At 37.3% G+C, this 21,033-nt stretch overlaps 1 protein-coding gene across 7 annotated transcripts in view; it reads left to right on the plus strand.

Annotated features, from left to right (window-relative positions):
- ATP6V1H (ATPase H+ transporting V1 subunit H) overlaps nt 1–21,033 on the plus strand; it is a 165,072-nt gene that overhangs the window by 122,244 nt on the left and 21,795 nt on the right. For 6 of the 7 annotated variants that reach the window (XM_037020810.2, XM_073229512.1, XM_037020805.2 and 3 more), the window contains one exon: nt 9,460–9,573. The exons of the other annotated variant lie outside the window; for it this stretch is intronic. In XM_037020810.2, coding sequence (XP_036876705.1) covers nt 9,460–9,573 — 114 coding nt within the window. The remainder of the gene's footprint in view (nt 1–9,459; nt 9,574–21,033) is intronic. 7 annotated transcript variants of the gene reach the window in all.

The raw sequence follows: 21,033 nt of genomic DNA on the forward strand, positions 1-21,033 counted from the left end.
GAGTAACTCTCCCAATATTGAAGGTGTGGCCTTGTATAGGAATGTCCCCTTGGTAGACTGCATGTGCCTGCTGATTTTGGATGGCTTGCTGGAGGCCAGGTTGGCATGGATTGGGGTTCCCAATGCTTAGGCTCCCAGGGACATACTAGGGGTCTCCTGTGTGGTTGCCAGCTGGGGCTGCACTGGCAGGGTGGCTGGTGTTGAAGGCCACTGTCTAGGGCAGTGGGCTGTGGCCTCTCTGGGAAGGCAAGGACACTTGTGGTTGGAAGGACACTGGGGGTCTCCTGGGTTGGTATCAGGCTGAGGCCATGAAACAGGGTGGCTGGGGATAAAGGGGGTGTGGGCAGGGTGATTCTATGTGACTGTTGCACTAGTACCACCTCAGTGGGATTGCTGGGTTGCTGACTGGCTTGTTTGGGTGCTAGCTTCATTTACTGCAATCAGTACTCAGTGCCAAAACACTTCCTAACACAGTCTTTTTCTGCTTGGCTATACTACTCCTTTTCTTTGCCCTTCAAGCAGCTTACATGGACACATGAACCAGTATATTCAATCTTTATTCTAAAGCACATAAGCAGTATATCACAGAGTAACTTAATTTCTGTGAATCTCCTCCTTGTTCTTTGAGATATATTTTCAAATTATTTTCTCCTGATCACACAGACACTTGAAGACTATCCTCTTTGAATTTCTTGAAGAAAAAAAAGGTAGCATTTTCTGTCTGTGAAGTCATCCCATCTCCCTCTACAAGAGTGTTTCTCAAGCTGAATACATATTCAGTTGTTTTACAGACCAACAATTTGAATAAATATTTTAAAAGATTAATCAATATTTAAAAAATGTGGTTATACTTTAAATGACTGATAACTGTCTCATGTCAATTATAGGAATGATTTCATTTATGATCTTTTACCAAGGTGTGCTTGAGTTGTACATAATGCTTGAGTTATACATAAGTCAAGTTCTGCACTCACTTTCTTTTCTTATTCTTTATTGCTACTAAATTAGGAAATGCTAGCTCACTCTAAGTTGGCAAGAGTGGCTACAAGAGTTTAAAGGCCCTTGAATGTAGTTTTGGATATTCAGATCATATGTGGACTCAGGACTTCTCACTAAAGTCTGCTTTAACAATTCATTAGATACTAAGTTGACCAGCTCATTCCATGTAAAAGCAGGAAAATTGAATGTTTCCACTTGTGAGGCAGAGGCAAATATTCCCAATCTATGGTTGCATTTAGCTATATTTCTTTAAATTTAGTTGTAACTTGTGGATGTGTGTTTTTAACTACAGTCCTCATTATTTTTTTCTACTATAAATGAAATACATTAAGACTTAGAAGAAAAACTCGAATTTTCAGTGACCATTTTCACCACCATATAGTCATCTTAAAAGATCATTTCAGTATTTCAGATTAGATGTTGAGTTTTGGAACTGGAGATAGTTTTACCCTATTCAAGATAATGACTCTACATTATTAAATATAGACCAGCTGAGATTTCCAACAGCAGCATATAAGATGGCATCTTTGAACATAGATGCAAAAATACTCAACAAAATATTAGCAAACCGAATTAAAAAATACATCAAAAGGATCATACACCATGACCGAGTGGGATTCATCTCAGGGATGCAAGGATGACACAATATTTGAAAATCCATCAACATCATCCACCACATCAACAAAAAGAAGGACAAAAACCACATGATCATCTCCATAGATGCTGAAAAAGCATTCGACAAAATTCAACATCAATTCATGATATAAACTCTTAACAAAATGGGTATAGACGGCAAGTACCTCAACATAATAAAGGCCATATATGATAAACCCACAGCCAACATCATACTTAACAGCGAGAAGCTGAAAGCTTTCCTCTAAGATCAGGAGCAAGACAGGGATGCCCACTCTCCCCACTGTTACTCAACATAGTACTAGAGGTCCTAGCCACTGCAATTAGACTAAACAAAGAAATACAAGGAATCCAGATTGGTAAAGAAGTCAGACTGTCACTATTTGCAGATGACATGGTATTGTACATAAAAAACCCTAAAGACTTCACTCCCAAACTACTAGAAGTAATATTGGAATTCAGCAGATTTGCAGGGTACAAAATTAATACACAGAAGTCTGTGGCTTTCCTATGCAAGAACAATAAACTAGCAGAAAGAGAAATCAGGAAAACAATTTCATTCACAATTGCATCAAAAAGAATAAAATACCTACAGATAAACCTAACCAAGGAAGTGAAAGACCTATACCCTGAAAACTACAAGACACTCTTAAGAGAAATTAAAAGGTCACTAACAAATGGAAACTCATCCTATGCTCGTGGCTAGGAAGAATTAATATTGTCAAAATGGCCATCCTGCCCAAAGCAATATACAGATTCGATGCAATCCCTATCAAATTACCAACAACATTCTTCAATGAACTGGAACAAATAGTTCAAAAATTCATATGGAACCACCAAAGACCCCGAATAACCAAAGCAATCCTGAGAAGGAAGAGTAAAATGGGGGGGATCGCACTCCCCAACTTCAGGCTCTACTACAAACACACAGTAATTAAGACAATTTGGTACTGGCACAAGAACAGAGCCACAGACCAGTGGAACAGAATAGAGTCTCCATACATTAACCCAAACATATATAGTCAATTAATATATGATAAAGGAGCCATGGACATACAATGGGGAAATGACAGCCTCTTTAACAGCTGGTGTTGGCAAAACTGGACAGATACATGTAGGAGAATGAAACTGGATCATTGTCTAACCCCATACACAGAAGTAAATTTGAAATGGATCAAAGACATGAAACCATAAAACACTTAGAAAAAAACATAGGCAAAAATCTCTTGGTCATAAACATGAGCGACTTCTTCATGAACATATCTCCCTGGGCAAGGGAAACAAAAGCAAAAATGAACAAGTGGGACTATATCAAGCTGAAAAGCTTCTGTACAGAAAAAGACACCGCCAACAGAACAAAAAGGCATCCTACAGTATGGGAGAATATATTCATAAACAACCGATCCAATATAGGATTGACATCCAAAATATATAAAGAGCTCATGCACTTCAACAAACAAAAACCAAATAATCCTATTAAAAAGTGGGCAGGGGAGAACAGAAAGTTCTCCAAAGAAGAAATTCAGATGGCCAACACACACATGAAAAGATGCTCCACGTCACTAATCATCAGAGAAATGCAAATTAAAACCTCAATGAGATATCACCTCACACCAGTAAGGATCGCCACCATCCAAAAGACAAACAGCAACAAATTTTGCAGAGGTTGTGGAGAAACACGAACCCTCCTACACTGCTGGTGGGAATGTAAACTAGTCCAGCCATTGTGGAAAGCAGTATGGAGGTTCCTCAGAAAGCTCAAAAGAGAAATAGCATTTGACCCAGAAATTCCACTTCTAGGAATTTACCCTAAGAATGCAGGAGCCCAGTTTGAAAAAGACAGATGCACCCCTATGTTTATAGCAGCACTATTTATAATAGCCAAGAAATGGAAGCAACCTAAGTATCTATCAGTAGATGAATGGATAAAGAAGGTGTGGTACATATATATGATGGAATATTATTCAGCCATAAGAAGAAAAGAAATCCTACCATTTGCAACAACATGGATGGAGCTAGAGGGTATTATGCTCAGTGAAATAAGCCAGGTAGAGAAGGACAAGTACCAAATGATTTCACTCATATGTGGAGTATAAAACTGAAGGAGCAAAACAGCAGCAGACTCACAGAACCCAAGAATGGCCTGACAGTTACCAAAGGGAAAGGGACTGGGGAGGATGGGTGGGCAGGGAGGGATAAGAGGTGGGGAAAGGAAAGGAGGCATAACTATTAGCATGTATAATGTCGTGGGGAGGGGGTGCCTGGGGAGGGCTGTGCAACACAGAGAAGACAAGTAGTGATTCTACAGCATCTTATTATGCTGATGGACAGTGACTTTAACGGGTTTGTGGGGAGGACTTGGTGATGGGGAGAATCTAGTAAACATAATGTTCCTCATGTAGTTGTAGATTAATGATACTAAAATAAAAATAAATAAATAATAAATAAAAAGTTGGCATATTCACGAACTTCCCAGCAGCACTGAACACTATCATTTGTCTTTAACCTCTCACAGGGGTAAATGGTACCTGGTGCTTTTAATTTATATTTCGATGACTTACATGATTTATTAGGAATTTAGCTGCCACATTTAAGATAAACATTTTTTAAGTTTGTTGATCACCTTATTATTGAATTCATAAAATTTTTATTATATGTAAGTTTCAGTTGCTATGTAGTGAAATCTAGTCATTCACTATATTCATTCAAGCACTAATGTTTTATTGAGCGTCTTTGTACTTGGAGCCGTTATGAGTTTTGCCCCGTGGAGCTTACATTCCAGTGAAAACCTCTGTGGTTTCTTCCACTGTTTTTATGCTTAGAAAAACTTACCCATTTACAAATCTGGTAAATGTTCTCCTAAGTTCTTTTTTTAATGTTAATGACATTATTATAGGAATAACAAAATAGAATAATATTACAAAACAGTGATTTCTATGCTCATTAAACTTGTAGACTCTAGAGAATATATTGCCACATAGATTTGAAAGTATCTACTTGCATGTAGATGGAATCATACACTGCAAGTTTTAGCAGTATGTTATGGAATCATAATATGTTATAGTGTGATATAATATTATTAGCCATGAAAGAATGCTAAACAATAAAATCCTTACCAGGATATTTTATGTAACTATATTACATATTACATTACAGAACTATATTACAGGGAAAAAAGACCTTTAGGACAAACAAAAGTAGTGCGGTGCTTTGTAGGATATTTGAAATTTACTCTAAAATTAACATTTCATTTTGTCACCAGCTGGTACATTCCTTAAGTTCCTACCAGTATTGAGCTTGTTAATCATGTATTATAATGTTCTAAGCCTTTAAGCTTGACATGCTATTGACTCAACTTGTTTTGAAATATGTTGAGCAAGATTTTCCCTATTAGCCTTGAATGGCATCTCAAATTTAGAAGATGGCAAATGTCTGCTTATTTTATTATAGCAGTGAGTTTCAAGTGGGAATTATCCATTCCTCTGTGAGATCTGTTGGGGTCTCTGGAGTAGAAGGCCATAACCTGCACAGTTTGAAAATGAATGCTTAATAAATAAATACGGTAGTGGAAATTATTAAAAGAAAAACTTCTCAAAGTTTTCTTGGCTGGTGGCAATATAAGAATATAGTATATGGGGCAAGGATTTAAAATGTCAGAACACACTGCTTTCTAGAGGGCCAGAGAGTAGTACATTGTTCTTGTGAAGATTTCATGAGATAAAAAGTATGACGCATTTAGCATAGAACCCAGAATTATAAAAATAAATCATTATTATCATTATTATTAAATATGATGTGTGATCTCTTTTCTAAATCTCATATTATGTGTAATATGGCAGCTTTCTGGGATTATATTTATGTATATACAATTGATCCTCATTGTTTATGGATTCTATGTTTTTAAGTTTTCCTATTAAATTTATTTGTAACCTCAAATCAATGCATGTGCTTTCAAGATCGTTCGTGAACATGTACAAGCAAAGTTTGAGTCACTGGGTGCATAATTTTCCAGCTGAGGTCAAACAGGTTGTCACTCTGTCTTCTTGTTTTAGCTCCCAGTCTATAAACCAGTGTCCTTTTTGATACCTGTTTATTGTCATGGTTTTTGTATTTTTATGCTTTCTATTGGTGATTTTACTGTTTAAAATGGCCCATGGGCTTAGTGGTGAGCTTACTAAGCACAAAAGGCTGTGATGTACCTTATGGAGGAAATATGGATGCTAGAGAAGCTCTGTTCAGACATGGGTTGTGGTGCTGGTGGCTGAGTTCAAGGCTGAGTCAATTGTATTCATTAAATAAGTTGTCTCTAAACAGAAACACATGAAACAAGGTTATATACTGATTGGTTGATGAAAATGTGACCAGAGGCTTCCAACAGCCTAAACCTGTATTTTTCCTAAGAGTTCGGTACTCGCTGTCTCGGTGACTTTACAGAACATAACCGTGAATGAGAACTGGCTATGTTTTCCATGTATTAGAGGTATCCAGAAGGGGCCCAACAAATAATCCTCCTCCTGCTTGAATTCTGAACTCTATGAGGAACATGACAAAGGAATTAACAGACAGAGGCCAAAAGAGAATCTTTATTGATAAAATCAAAGTTGAAGAATGTGTATGTTCAGGAGACAGATGGCCTTCCTAATACTGAACCCAGAACTGGACTTAACCCATTAACCTGTTGTGGAAGAGAAAGGAGGGGATGTATCTGTGCATGCCAGATTCTTGCTTCCAAACTCTCCAGTCACAGAAGTGCCTCAGCGAGGAGTGAGCAAGGGCAGGGGGAGGCAGGGTGTTACCCTAAATAGTAAGGGTAGGAACCAGCCCGCCAGCCCCTCAGAGTACTCACACAGTAACACCCCATTGATTGGTTGAATAAGCAGTTTGTGGTAAGATAATAATGACTTTATGTTTATTCCCCCAAATCCCTTTAAAATGTGTTCAGTGATGATATTATTTCCATGCCTCTGGATAAAAGCCTAGGCAGGTCACATTACTTTTCCCTCATCCTCAGGTAACAGCTCTATTTTAAATCAGGGAGCCCTTCTCCCTCTTCAAAAGGAGGACTTCTCTTTCTATTCTGGATGCTCTTTGTAGGTGACAGCTGGCAGTCTTTTCTCTTCCTGGCTCTGCTTCTCTGAGCTTCTCTACTGCCGCCTCAGTCTCCCCAGGTTGGCTGGTGAATGGGGAAGGGAGAGGCAGTGGGAGAAGCAGGGACTTTCTTACTTGCTGTTTGTGGCCTTATGTTCTCTCACCCCAGTGGATGTCTGAAGCTGATGATTTCCCTGGGAGCACTTTTTTGAGTTGGTTGGAGGCACCTTTTCTGGGCCATCCACTGCAGCTCCCGTGGGGTGGGGTGACCCATTTGTTGTGTTTCATCTGGCTCATGGTGACACTCAAATTCCTTTGCTCCCAGGCTCTGGGAGTGTTGGCTGATTCTGACACAGCCTCCTCTAGCTTGCTGCTGTGGGTTACTGTGACCTCTCAGGCTTGTGCCACTCTCAGGCACTCACTGCCCTCCCCACTGCAGGGAGCACACACCTGACTCTGGGTGTGGCTCCCTTGGCATGATGTTAGAAGCCCTCACCTGCTTTTTCTTTTCTGTAGGGTAGGGACCTACAGCATGGCCCAGTATTCTCTACAGCACACTTAGAATTATCCCTTCCCTCCTTGGATCCTTTACTATTTGATACAGAGTTCCTTGAGGGGATTAGGAATTGTTAGAGTTCTCTGTGGATTCTGCATGTGCTGTTCTCTGTCACATTCATATCAGTGTCTGGTATCTGTTGATTCCATGTCTCAGTTAATACTGAGGCAAAAGGAGTTCTATATTATCCTGTTACATATATGGATATATGTCAGCCTTAGCAGTCTGAAAAAATTAACATGATTACAAAGATGTTGGGTGAACTGATGTTTAGTTAAATAATTAATAAGCTTTGGCAGTTCAATATTTCCTTAGAAATCAATATTTCCAATGGATAATTCTAAGCACAAATGGGAAAAAGGCATGTTGGACCTTGTGACCTTCCTTTTCCTGAATGTTACTCCTTATCTGTGAACTCTGATATCTCTATATTCCCCATCATTTATCCCAGTGGCTATCACCATCACCATCTACCCCCCCACCACAACCATCACCACCATCACCACTACCCGATGACCACCAACACCAGCATCCCATCACCAGCACATCACTACCACCACCACCACCATCACCACTACTATCACCATCACCACCATCATCACCATCACCATCACCACCACGACCACCACCACCACCACCACCAGTACTAGCCATCTTCACCACCTCCACTACTCTAGAAGACTTTATCTGAACAATATCTAAAGTTTGGAGGCAGAAGAGTTTAGTTGGGAAGTAGGGCAATTGGATGCATTAGCAAAAGTCATAGAGATGAAACTCAAAGTGTGGCCCTGTACTTAATCCCCTAGAATAGTAAGCTTTCATTCCAGTGCCCAGCTTTCTGTACATTGTCTGAGCCTGTGTTTTAGCCAAAGCAGATGTAAGCTAAAGGCAAGAAGAGATAACAGATGCTGCTTAGAAAGGCAGTCACAGCATGATGTCTGCAGGAAGAACATGGCTCTTAAGAGTTAAGGCCATATGGGTTTGGATCTGGCTCTACTTACCAGCTGATCACCTCTGGGAAAGAACCTAAACTTCTCTGACCCTCAGTTCCTCATGTGTAATATACTGATATGATGCCTGCCTTGCTGGTTTGTTGTAAGCATGAACTACAGTCACATGAGGACCATGGCCAATACCATTAGACTTTCAACAAATATTACATTATTAAACCTGTGATCATTTCAGAGCGTTATTCTCTAAAAAAAATGAAGTATGAAAAGGTATACAGATAAGAGCCTCTCTCTCACCCCTGACTCCACCCACCCATCTGGAAGATTGTGCTAAACCATGAAATGAGCTACTAATAGCATTAAGGTGTCACTTGTCCCTGATTACCTAGTAGTGATGTTGCCTACCAGACAGGATGAACCAGAGAATACACAGTTGTGCTGGAGTAAAGAGACTCCACAGCTCTAAACTATAGCCACACCTTGTAAAAGAACAGAGAACCTCTTTCCATTCATGAAGTAAATAACCATTTTCACTTTTGTATCCATAGTAACTGGATTTTTCAGTGTGTTAAGGGATGCAGTGATACAAATCAGTGTTAGTTGTCAATCATTTTGGTGCTCTTGACAATAGGAATTTTCTCCTCTGTTTCACTGCCCAGGAGGTCATGTGACATATTCCATGATTATAAGAAAGGACATCTATCTTAAAAATCAATAGTCTTTTTCAGGAAATTAATATGGTTTCTACTGAGTGCTTTATAACCCTGTGTTCCCTGCTGTCTACATCTGAGCCCATATCTGTCTGACAGCATGGCAATGGTGGGCTTAATGTTGATCTGGTATCATTACAGATATTAGATTGTGTTCAACATACAGAGCTCAAACAAGCCAGATATGCTGGTAATAAAGAAGTTAAGACTCAATTACCTAGGAAATTATTATTTAAGATAGTTCAAAGTCTGTGAGGTACCCAGGTAGATGATATTTACTTGAATTAGAAAGTGAAAATAACCAGTGGATTTATCATTAGGAATTCAAAAAAAAATATCTGAATACTCTAAATCTGTAATTTGTAGAAATAACATAAAAAAGACATGTTAGTTTACATAACTATATTGTAACTTTTATTTTTAAAAACCCCTTGGCACTGTGATATTTGGGTTTTCTGCTGAGTAACAAGCATGAGTTTGGAAGTAATTGCAACATCTTCACAAAGTGGCTTCTGCTCCTCAGGGTTATTGAACAGCTTGGTGGGAAGCAGCTGGTGATGAACCACATGCACCACGAAGACCAGCAGGTTCGCTACAACGCTCTCCTGGCCGTGCAGAAACTCATGGTGCACAACTGGTACGTGCTGGCTCCTGCCTCCTGCCCCACACTGCTCTGCAAGGTCTCACTTGCCCATTCCAAAGTGCTCTTTCTTACACAAGTGCTCTCATGTATGATAGTATTTAAGTCAGTGATTTTGATTAAATATCTAGAATATATTATAGTAATTCAGAGCAATGACATGATAACTTGAAGACCAGCTGCATTAAGGTTCTATAGAAATGTATTTTCAGAGTTCTTATATCAAAAACAACTCCAGAAGTAACCAAAAGGACAGTTGTGACATAAAGGAATCCGTTCTTTTGAGTTAAATGAAATACAGTTGGATTACTGGTGAGAGGCTTTACAGTTTGGCATGATTTAACTGTTTAGCATGTGGTTAACCTGAATGAATTTACCAGTTCACATGAAAACACTAAAACTCTTTTGATCAATTAAGATTCAGCTCTTACACTTAATTCTTTTTTTTTGATATCATAAATATACAATCACATGAGCAACATTGTGGTTACTAGATTCTCCCCATTTTCAAGTCCCCACCACATACCCCAGTACAGTCACTGTCCATCTCTCACACTTCATTCTTACAGCCTTTGCTTTCGAAGTAATCAGCGTCATGTTTTTATCTTTGTTTTTTTATTTTTAACTAAAAATTTTACCTACTTAAAACAAGATAAATTAAAAGTGACTGCTTAAGTATAATGGTCAGCCTTTCCTGTCCATGTAGAGCAAACACTCTGCCATGGCTATTTAGCTAGCTGTAGTGGGGTGGAAGTGCTTCCAATGCTCTTCTGAACAGTTCAGGTGCCTCTCTGTTCCCCCACCCTCTGGAAGGATGCTCTGGCATTGGACTAGTTTGTTAAGGCACAGTGGACAAATATATATTCCAAGAAGTGACAGCATTGCTACCAGTATTCCCAGAGGAAAGACTTAATGATGCACGCAAAGGTGAACATTTGAAGGATGCAGGCAGATCGTGTAGAGGATGCTGGCAGATCATGTAGAGGAGACCCTCCAGGAGTGCTGCTATGGCATCATATGTGAAATATTACAATGCTGCCACTTAAGAACTTTCCCATAAATACTGACATTTATGCATTCTTTCAAGAACTACTTTTTTGAGCATTTGCTTTGTACCTTGTTATGTTAAATGCCAGGCTCTAGATATGATGGAAATGGGTGCAGCTTTACATAGGATGAGTAGAGAAGACTGCCGAGTAAGCCATAACGGCTGAGTTGAGACAATGATAAGGAACCAGCTGTACAGGTATTGGGGGGCAGCGCACTGGTGGCTCAGGTATTGGGGGCATTTCAGTTAGAGGGAAATGAGAGGGAAAGGACCAGGAAGCTTGGCTTCTTTAAAAGCAATGTTTGGAAACATATTTGTTATGGTGACTGGGGGTAATGGTACTGCTGGCACCTCATGGGAAGAGTACCCTCAGGGATGCTGCTGAACATCCTGTGGACAGTTCCCAGAGCAGAGGACCATCCTGCCCCATATGTCAATAGTGCCAAGGCTGAGAGACTCTCATTTGAGGGATGGGTTGTGGGCTAGGGTGGAAGAAGATAGGCGAGGAGAGGTTGGCAGGGATCCAGTCACATAGGGTCTCTCTAGGCTATCATTTGACTCTTTTATGAATTTGAAAGCCATCGAAAGGTTTTTAAATGGGGGAATGACAGGATTTGATACATTTTAAAAAGATTGCTTAGGTTACTCTTCCGAGAATGAATTATACTGGGGTAAGTGTGAAAGCAAGGAGAGCGTTTTAGGAGGCTCTCATTGTGTTCTAGAGTAGAGATGGTTAGTGGCTTGGCCTAGAGTCTACAAGTTGAGATAAAAGTTGATGGACTTGGCATAGATTACAGAGCTGGTGCTGGCAGCACTTGATGGACTGAAAGCATTTTTATGTTTTCTTTATTTCCTTAGTGCAAGAAGAATGTGATCAAAGCAGAGGGCACTCAAAAATGATTCTTATCTATTCAGCACGAACAAAAAAGCTTTCAAGTCTGTCAGTAAAATATAGAATACTCAACTGGGTTTCTCTCCTTGTTTCACATTACCCTAAGTGACATTTTTCAAGATAAACTAACTACTTAGTGCTTTTATGTCTCTTGGTTGGTTTTATGTCTCTTTCATGAAATTAGTTTAAACAATGTTGGCATCTAATAGAGTTCGAGGCTGTAGCAGTTAGCTTATATTTGCCAGATGTTTCTGTAAAGTCTCTGTGAAACTGTTTTATTTTCCCTTCTTGTTGAAATTAGGGTTCCCAAAGTATAATTCCTATTTTTTTCATTTAAAAAATTTCATTTTAATAGTTCTTCTTCTTGAAGAATTTATTGTTGGATTTAGCTTTTTTTGTTTTAATGTATGTTTCTGATGTACATTATCAGAGAAGATGATAAGAAAGAAAAGGTGGGTATGAAGTAAGAGGTTGACCTTTTCCCTTTGCCAGTGGAGAAAATTTTTTGGTTCAGAAGTTTTGTTGCTCAAATGATCATGTATTGAAGATGAAACTTATAAATTTGAATTTTTACCCTTGAGTTTAGGAACTTGATTTCATCTTGTAATATGTTTTTCAGTATATGATTACAAAAGTAAAAGTAAAAGACTTTATAGCCAGAGACTGGTTTTTCACTCTTTATCATTGACTAGATGATGATAAGAGAATACCCTTCCCTCCTCCAATTATGTGCCAAGCTATTTTAACTTTAATGTTTTAATTAAAAGTCCCCTATAATGGAGAAATGTAATGTCAGTATTTCCCTACACTTTATTTATAAAGAAATTTTCATATGAAGAAAGATTAGAATATACATGTGACCTATATGTGTTGTTCTTACATATACATTTCCATGTGCTAGAGAATGAAAATTGCTCAAGTAAAAGCAATTTATTTCAAAATCAATTAATATCTGGACAAACAGAATACTAAAGTAAATCTGCACAGTATATACTAAAATGTAAATGAATTTTGAATCAATATCTTTATTCAGGTAATCAAGTTGTCTTTTATTAAATCATTCTGATAAAGACTGCCTTTCTACTTATCAAAAATAGAGGCTTTTTTATCTAAAATATAGTATAGGTGTTCTAAAGATATGCATTGACTGAATCTTAAAGTCTGTGGGAATTGTCTATTTTCACACCAGATGAAAACAGGAAAACAGTTTTTATTTTTTCCAGTTCATTTTGGTTTCTCTAGGAAACATTTTGTTTGTTTTAAGATGAGTTTTTATAAATGATGCATTTTAATACTATATAGTGAAGTAAATTGGTTGAAAATAATTAAAATGTAACTATGGATAAAAGTAGAACAAAAGTTGGCCTGAACATTGGTGACATTTTTGCATGTTGTTTGGTCATTGTTTTGTTCCTAGGGCATACTTTCAGATTTCTAGCACATTCTGGACTTTAAAAATTTCTTCTGCCCTAAATGATTTTTAGATTTTGGTACACATTTTTTCTAAAGTATCTATTTATTTATTAGACTAAGTCATAATTTTGGATATAGTAAAGTTAACATTTATTTTTTGCAGGGAATTTTTTTTGGTTTTAAATATAAGTTGAAAAGTATATTTTAAGTATAAATTAGATACTTAAATCATAGAACTGGGCTGTCTATGATTCTGATTTTAATTCTCTTTTAAGGCGTTAAATACTTTGTTTTTGATAATGTAGAGATGGACTTGAGTTTATATAAGATGGACTATAGAGTTATATATATCATGTGAAAATACTTTTCATGATTCTATAATTGATGTCAAAATTGCATCCATGAACTGCAAGTCTTAGAGTGGCTAGTGGTTCTTTCCTTCCAATTGTCATGAGTATTTACGTGGAATACTAGATCACCAAGTCCCCTAACTGATGTGGGTAGGAAGTGGTGGCGGGGCAGGAAGAGAGGGACTGTTGACAGATGGCCTTCTCAGTTTAGGAGGCCTCGAGCAGGTCATTCCTGCTCATAGTCCTCCTCTTAAATGACATCGAGCAGCTCTCTGATCTTCCCAGACCCACTGTGCATTCCTGGTGCACCTTTTGTTCTTTGAGCCATGCTGGATTTTTATGTTCAGAAATTTGGCAAAATACATAAACAACAACAGTTTACTCTAGAGAGCTCTTATATATACCCTCAGTTTAAACTTTATAATTTAACATCATAAAATGTCATCATTTTCCTCCTACAGAATGATTTTAAATGTAATCAGCCTCTAATTCAGAAGCAACCATATGTTGCATATGGACAGCTCAGGACTTCAGGAAAGAAACATTGAATTTTGTAGGAAGAGGATCTCATGTAGAATTTTCTATCTGTTTCTAGATTCTTTTTCAATCTTTTAGAAGCAGAATAATAAGTTATAAGAGTGTTACCCTTTCTAGGTCTGTTATGTATAGGTAAATAACATAATAGAAGAACTCACCAAGCCAAGTATATGGGTGACACTGCTTTGTTCTCTGATGTTTATGTCTGCTTACGCTACTTTAGTTATTCTGTAAGTACACAGCCATAAATACAATGATTAAAATAGTTATCTATGAACTGAAGAAAAAAACTTCATGTGTGTTAATCTTTTAGCATTAGTGATCATGTTACTAAAACATTCTGTATGATTTTTCAAGGAACATTTTATAATTTAACACTAAACATTTAATAAACATTTCCAGAATTTAGAAAATCTTGATCTCTTTTTGTGTGCCTAGAATTTTCCACATTATTCTTAAGACATTTTCAGTGGAAGAACCTTTGAAAATATCTTTAGTACCATATGTTTTGTGTATGTTTCAATAAAAGATATAACTAGATTTTTAAAAAATATCAAAACCAATTCCAAGCAAAGAGGAATTCTTAATAGCTGTGTGTCACCATCAGTTGAGCAGCCCCCAGTCTCCAGTCTAACATTGCTTCTACTCTGCTTCTTAGAGATATTTTGAGGCTATACTAACATCTTATTTTTCTGGGCACTATGTGCCACTTAATTACAATTAATTTGGAAATGTCAGCACAATATAAATCCTAGAGCATTGCGAAGTACCAGCCTAAATAAATTTGGAAGAGGTGGATAATACATATTTTGACGATAAAAAAATATACAACCACTGATGGACAATGGAGGCTATGCACTATAATTAAATATGAAATCAAGTGCTTATTTCACACATAGATGCATCTTGACTGAGCTGTAAGTACCTGTGGCTCAAGGTCATGTGGTTTTGATGAGGATCAGCTCCTTAGATACCTAAATTGGATTTTGAAGAGTCAGTTAAGCATAGACGAGAGTCTTGCCTAATAAGGAGAGGCAGAGAAAAATGAACTAACTTGAATTGCTTTTAAATGCTTTTTCTCATCTTTCAGTAACTGGGGCAGTTTGTGGTCACATGAGTATTTCATTTCATGGGCTTTGTGTGTGTGTTTTAACTAGTTAAATAAACCTCAATAGAATAAAGTATGCTAAAACTTAATTACATAAACATTAAGCAAACTTTGTATTTAGAAATCTAAGAGATTTAATTTTTTGAATTATTTTCTGAGTTTTCTTTTATGTATGTCACCCAGATTTACATCTAGATGGGGGAAAAAATTTCATGGGTAAGAGAAATGAAATGACAAGTTTTTGTTACCCCTGAAAAATATGAGGAATTGACAAAAAAATAGTGATAAGCCTATCATCTTAAGAAAGGCATCTTTTGATGTAAATATATCTTAATAGAATTTTTAATTAAATTTATATTTTAAGAAAAATTATGCACTGATACAGTAGGTACCAACTCTACACTTCAACCCCCTTAATATGAGTGAGATGAAGTTTATCACAGTCCTCACTTAATATTTTTAAAATGAATTCAATGACACAGTACCAAAGCATTAGTATAAGGGCCAGAAGTTTTCCTAATGGATGTGATTTTTTTTTAACACACAATATATAAAATATGTATTTACCTTAGCAACATTTGCTGTGTATTAATAATGCATATACCAATAAAAGCACAAAAATATGCCATGGAAATAGAAACACCAAATTCACAGTTCTGGTTAACTCTGGAGAGGAAGGTAGGGAAATGGGATCATGAAGGGATAAGCCCAGGGCTTCTACTGTATCTGTAATGTTTCCTTTTTTTAAATTTTTGTATCATTAATCTACAATTACATGAGGAACATTATGTTTACTAGACTCCCCCCATCAACAAGTCCCCCCCACATACCCCATTACAGTCACTGTCCATCAGCATAGTAAGATGCTGTAGAATCACTACTTGTCTTCTCTGTGTTGTACAGCCCTCCCCATGCTGCACCCCGACATTATACATGCTAATCATAATGTCCCCTTTCTTTCCCACCCCCGCCCCCTTATTCATCCCTTCCCAGCCATCTTCCCCAGTCCCTTTCCCTTTGGTAACTGTTAGTCCATTCTTGAGTTCTGTGAGTCTGCTGTTCTTTTGCTCCTTCAGTTTTGTCTTTGTTCTTATACTCCATATATGAGTGAAATCATTTGGTACTTGCCTTTCTCTGCCTGGCTTATTTCACTGAGCATAATACCCTCTAGCTCCATCCATGTTGTTGCAAATGGTAGGATTTCTTTTCTTCTTATGGCTGAATAATATTCCATCATACATATGTACCACATCTTCTTTATCCATTCATCTACTGATGGATACTTAGGTGGCTTCCATTACTTGGCTATTGTAATAGTGCTGCAATAAACATAGGAGTGCATCTGTCTTTTTCAAACTGGGCTCCTGCATTCTTAGGGTATAAATTCCTAGAAGTGGAATTTCTGGGTCGAATGCTATTTCTATTTTGAGCATTTTGAGGAACCTCCAAACTGCTTTCCACAATGGTTTGACTAGTTTACATTCCCACCAGCAGTGTACGAGGGTTCATGTTTCTCCACAACCTCACCAACATTTGTTGTTGTTTGTCTTTTGGATGGTGGCAGTCCTTACTAGTGTGAGGTGATATCTCATTGTGGTTTTAATTTGCATTTCTCTGATGACTAGCGATACTGAGCATCTTTTCGTTTGTCTGTTGGCCATTTGAATTTCTTGTTTGGAAAAGTGTTCAGCTTCTCTGATGATTTTTTAATGGGATTATTTGCTTTTTGTTTGTTGAGGTGTGTGAGCTCTTTATATATTTTGGATGTTAACCCTTTATCAGATCTGTCATTTAAGAATATATTCTCCCATACTATAGGATGCCTTTTTGTTTTATTGGTGGTGTCCTTTGCTGTACAGAAGCTTTTCAGCTTGATATAGTCCCACTTGTTGATTTTTGCTTTTGTTTCCCTCCCAGGGAGATATGTTCATGAAGATGTTGCTCCTGTTTATGTCCAAGAGATTTTTGCCTATGTTTTTTCTAAGAGTTTTATGGTTTCATGTCTTACATTCAGGTCTTTGATCCATTTTGAATTTACTTTTATGTATGGGGTTAGACAATGATCCAGTTTCATTCTCTTACATGTAGCTGTCCAGGTTTGCCAATACCAGCTGTTGAAGAGGCTGTCATTTCCCTATTGTTTGTCCTTGGCTCTTTTATTGTATATTAACTGACCATGTATGTTTGGGTTAACATCTGGACTCTCTAATCTGTTCCACTAATCTGTGGGTCTGTTATTGTGCCAGTACCAAATTGTCTTAATTACTATGGCTTTGTAGTAGAGCTTGAAGTGGGGAAGCGAGACCCTGCTTTATTCTTTCTTCTTAGGATTGCTTTGACTATTCACGGTCTTTTGTGGTTCCAGATGAATTTTAGAACTATTATAGCTCGTTGAAGAATGCTGTTGGTATTTTGACAGGGATTGCAAGGAATCTGTAGATTGCCTTAGGTAGGATGTCCATTTTAACAATATAATTCTTTCTAGCCAAGAGCATGGGATGAGTTTCCATTTGTTAGTGTCCCCTTGAATTTCTCTTAAGAGTGTCTTGTAGTTTTCAGGGTATAGGTCTTTCACTTCCTTGGTTAGGTTTATTCCTAGGTATTTTATTCTTTTTGATGCAATTGTGAATGAAATTGTTTTCCTAATTTCTCTTTCTGCTAGTTCATTGTTAGTGTAAAGGAATGCAACAGATTTCTGTTTATTAATTTTGTATCCTACAACTTTGCTGAATTCAGATATTAGATCTAGTAGTTTTGGAGTTGAGTCTTTAGGGTTTTTTATGTACAATATCATGTCATCTGCAAATAGTGACAGTTTGACTTCTTCTTTACCAATCTGGATGCCTTTTATTTCTTTGTTTTGTCTGATTTCCATGGCTAGGATCTTCAGTAAAATATTAAATAAAGAGTGGGCATCCCTGTCTTGTTCCCGATCTTAGAGGAAAAGCTTTCAGCTTCTCGCTGTTAAGTATGATGTTGACTGTGGGTTTGTCATATGTGGCCTTTATTATGTTGAGAAACTTGCCCTGTATACCCATTTTGTTGAGAGTTTTTATCATGAATGGATGTTGAATTTTGTTGAATGCTTTTTCAGCATCTATGGAGATGATCTTGTGGTTTTTGTACTTCTTTTTGTTGATGTGGTGGATTATGTTGATGGATTTTCCAGTGTTGTACCATCCTTGCATCCCTGAGATGAATCCATTTGATCATGGTGTATGATCCTCTTGATGTATTTTTGAATTCAGTTTGCTAGTATTTTGTTGAGTATTTTTGCCTCTATGTTCATCATGGATATTGGTCTGTAATTTTCCTTTTTTGATTGGGTCTTTGCCTGGTTTTGGTGTTAGAGTGTTTCTGGCTTTATAGAATGAGTTTGGAAGTATTCCCTCCTCTTCTATTTATTGAAAAACTTTAAGGAGAATGGGTATTATGTCTTCTCTATATGTCTGATAAAATACAGTGGTGAATCCATCTGGCCCAGGGTTTTGTTCTTGGATAGTTTTTTGATTACCAATTCAATTTCATTGCTTGTAATTGGTCTCTTTAGATTTTATGTTTCTTCCTTGGTCAGTCTTGGAAGGTTGTATTTTTCTAGGAAGTTGTCCATTTCTTCTGGGTTTTCCAGCTTGTTTGCATTTCGATTCTCATAGTATTCTCTAATAAATCTTTGTATTTCTGTGGGGTCCTTCGTGATTTTTCCTTTCTCATTTCTGATTCTGTTGATGTGTGTAGATTCTCTTTTTCTCTTAATAAGTCTGGCTAGGGACTTACCTATTTTGTTTATTTTTTCAAAGAACCAGCTCTTAGTTTCATTGATTTTTTTCTATTGTTTTATTCTTCTCAATTTTGTTTATTTCTTCTCTGATCTTTATTATGTGTCTCATTCTGCTAACTATTGGCCTTATTCTTTGTTGTCCAGTTTCAATAATTGTGACTTTAGACTATTCATTTGGGTTTTTTCTTCCTTCTTTAAATAGGCCTGAATTGCTATATACTTTCCTCTTAGAACTGTCTTCGCTGCTTCCCACAGAAGTTCGGACTTTGTGCTGTTGTTGTCATTTGTTTCCATATATTGCTTGATCTCTGTTTTAATTTGGTCATTGTTCCATTGATTATTTAGGAGCATGTTGTTAAGCCTCCATTGTTTGTGAGCCTTTTTGTTTTCTTTGTAGAATTTATTTCTAGTTTTATACCTTTGTGGTCTGAGAAGTTGGTTTGTTGGTAGAATTTCAATCTTTTTGAGTTTACTGAGACTCTTTTTGTGGCCTAGTATGTGTTCTACTCTGGAAAATGTTCCATGTGCACTTGAGAAGAATGTGTATCCTGCTGCTTTTAGGTGTAGAGTTCTGTAGATGTCTATTAGATCCATCTGTTCTAGGGTGTTGTTCAGTGCCTCTGTGTCATTACTTATTTTCTCTCTGGTGGACCTGTCCTTTGGAGTGAGTGGTGTGTTGAAGTCTCCTAGTACAAATGCATTGCATTCTATTTCCTCCTTTAGTTCTGTTAGTATTTGTTTCACATATGCTGGTGCTCCTGTGTTGGGTGCATATATATTTATAATGGTTATATCCTCTTGTTGGACTGAACCCTTTATCATTATGTAATGTCCTTCTTTATCTCTTGTTACTTTCTTTGTTTTGAAGTCTATTTTGTCTGATACAAGTACTGCAACACCTGCTTTTTAATCCCTGTTGTTTGCATGAAATATCTTTTTCCATCCCTTGACTTTTAGTCTGTGTATGTCTTAGGGTTTGAGGTGAGTCTCTTGCAAGCAGCATATAGATGGGTCTTGTTTTTTTATCCATTCCGTGACTCTGTGTCTTTTGATTGGTGCATTCAGTCCATTTACATTTTGGGTGATTATTGAAAGATGTGTACTTATTGCCATTGCAGGCTTTAGATTCATGGTTTCCAAAGGTTCAAGGTAGCTTCTTTACTATCCAACCATCTTACTTAACTTGCTTATTAAGCTATTATAAACACAGTTTGATGATGATTTGATTATTTATTTCTTTCCCTTCTTTACATGTTAGTTGTTTTATTCTGTACTCTTTTGTGTTTCCTTTGACTGCTTTTTTGAATAGCTGACTTTATTTTTTGCCTTTAGTTAGTATTTGGTTGGTGTACTTTCTTTAGTGTGATTTTATTTTCTCTGGTGACATCTATTTAGGCTTAAGAGTACTTCCATCTAGAATAGTCCCTTTAAAATATCCTGTAGAGGTGGTTTGTGGGAGTCAATTCCCTCAAACTTTTGCTTGTCTGGGAATTGTTTAATCCCTCCTTCATGTGTAAATGATAATTATGCTGGATACAGTATTCTTGGTTCAAGGCTCTTCTGTTTCATTGCATTAAATATGTCATGCCATTCTCTTCTGGCCTGTAAGGTTTCTGTTGAGAAGTCTGATGATAGCCTGATGGGTTTTCCTTTGTAGGTATCCTTTTTTCTCTCTCTGGATGCCTTTAATACTCTGTCCTTGTCTTTGATCTTTGCTATGTTAATTATTATATGTCTTGGTGTTGTCCTCTTTGGGTCCCTTGTGTTTGGAGATCTGTGAGCTTCCATGGTCTGAGGGACTGTTTCCTCCCCCAGTTTGGGGAAGTTTTCAGTAATTATTTCTTCAAAGACACTTTCTATCCCTTTTTCTCTCTTCTTCTTCTTCTGGTACCCCTATAATGCGAATATTGTTCCATTTGGATTGGTCACACAGTTCTCTTAATATTCCTTCGTTCCTGGAGATCCTATTATCTCTCTCTGCCTCAGGTTCTCTGTATTCCTGTTCTCTGATTTCTATTCTATTAACAGTCTCTTGCACCTCATCCAGTCTGCTCTTAAGTCCTTCCAGAGATTGTTTTATTTCTATATTCTCCCTCCGTACTTGATCTCTTACCTCTTGCATATTTCCCTGCAGGTCCATCAGCATGGTTATGACCTTTCTTTTGAATTCTTTTTCAGGAAGATTGGTTATATCTATCTCCCCATTTCCTCTCTCAGAGGTTGTCGGGGTAATTCTGAACTGGAACAAATTCTTCTGCCTTTTCATGGTGATAGAGGCAGTCACAGGCAGGTTGCATATGTATCAGCTGGGAGAACAAAGTCCCTTCCTGC

Source organism: Manis javanica, chromosome 2 (genome assembly GCF_040802235.1).
Source record: "Manis javanica isolate MJ-LG chromosome 2, MJ_LKY, whole genome shotgun sequence".
NCBI lineage: Eukaryota > Metazoa > Chordata > Mammalia > Pholidota > Manidae > Manis > Manis javanica.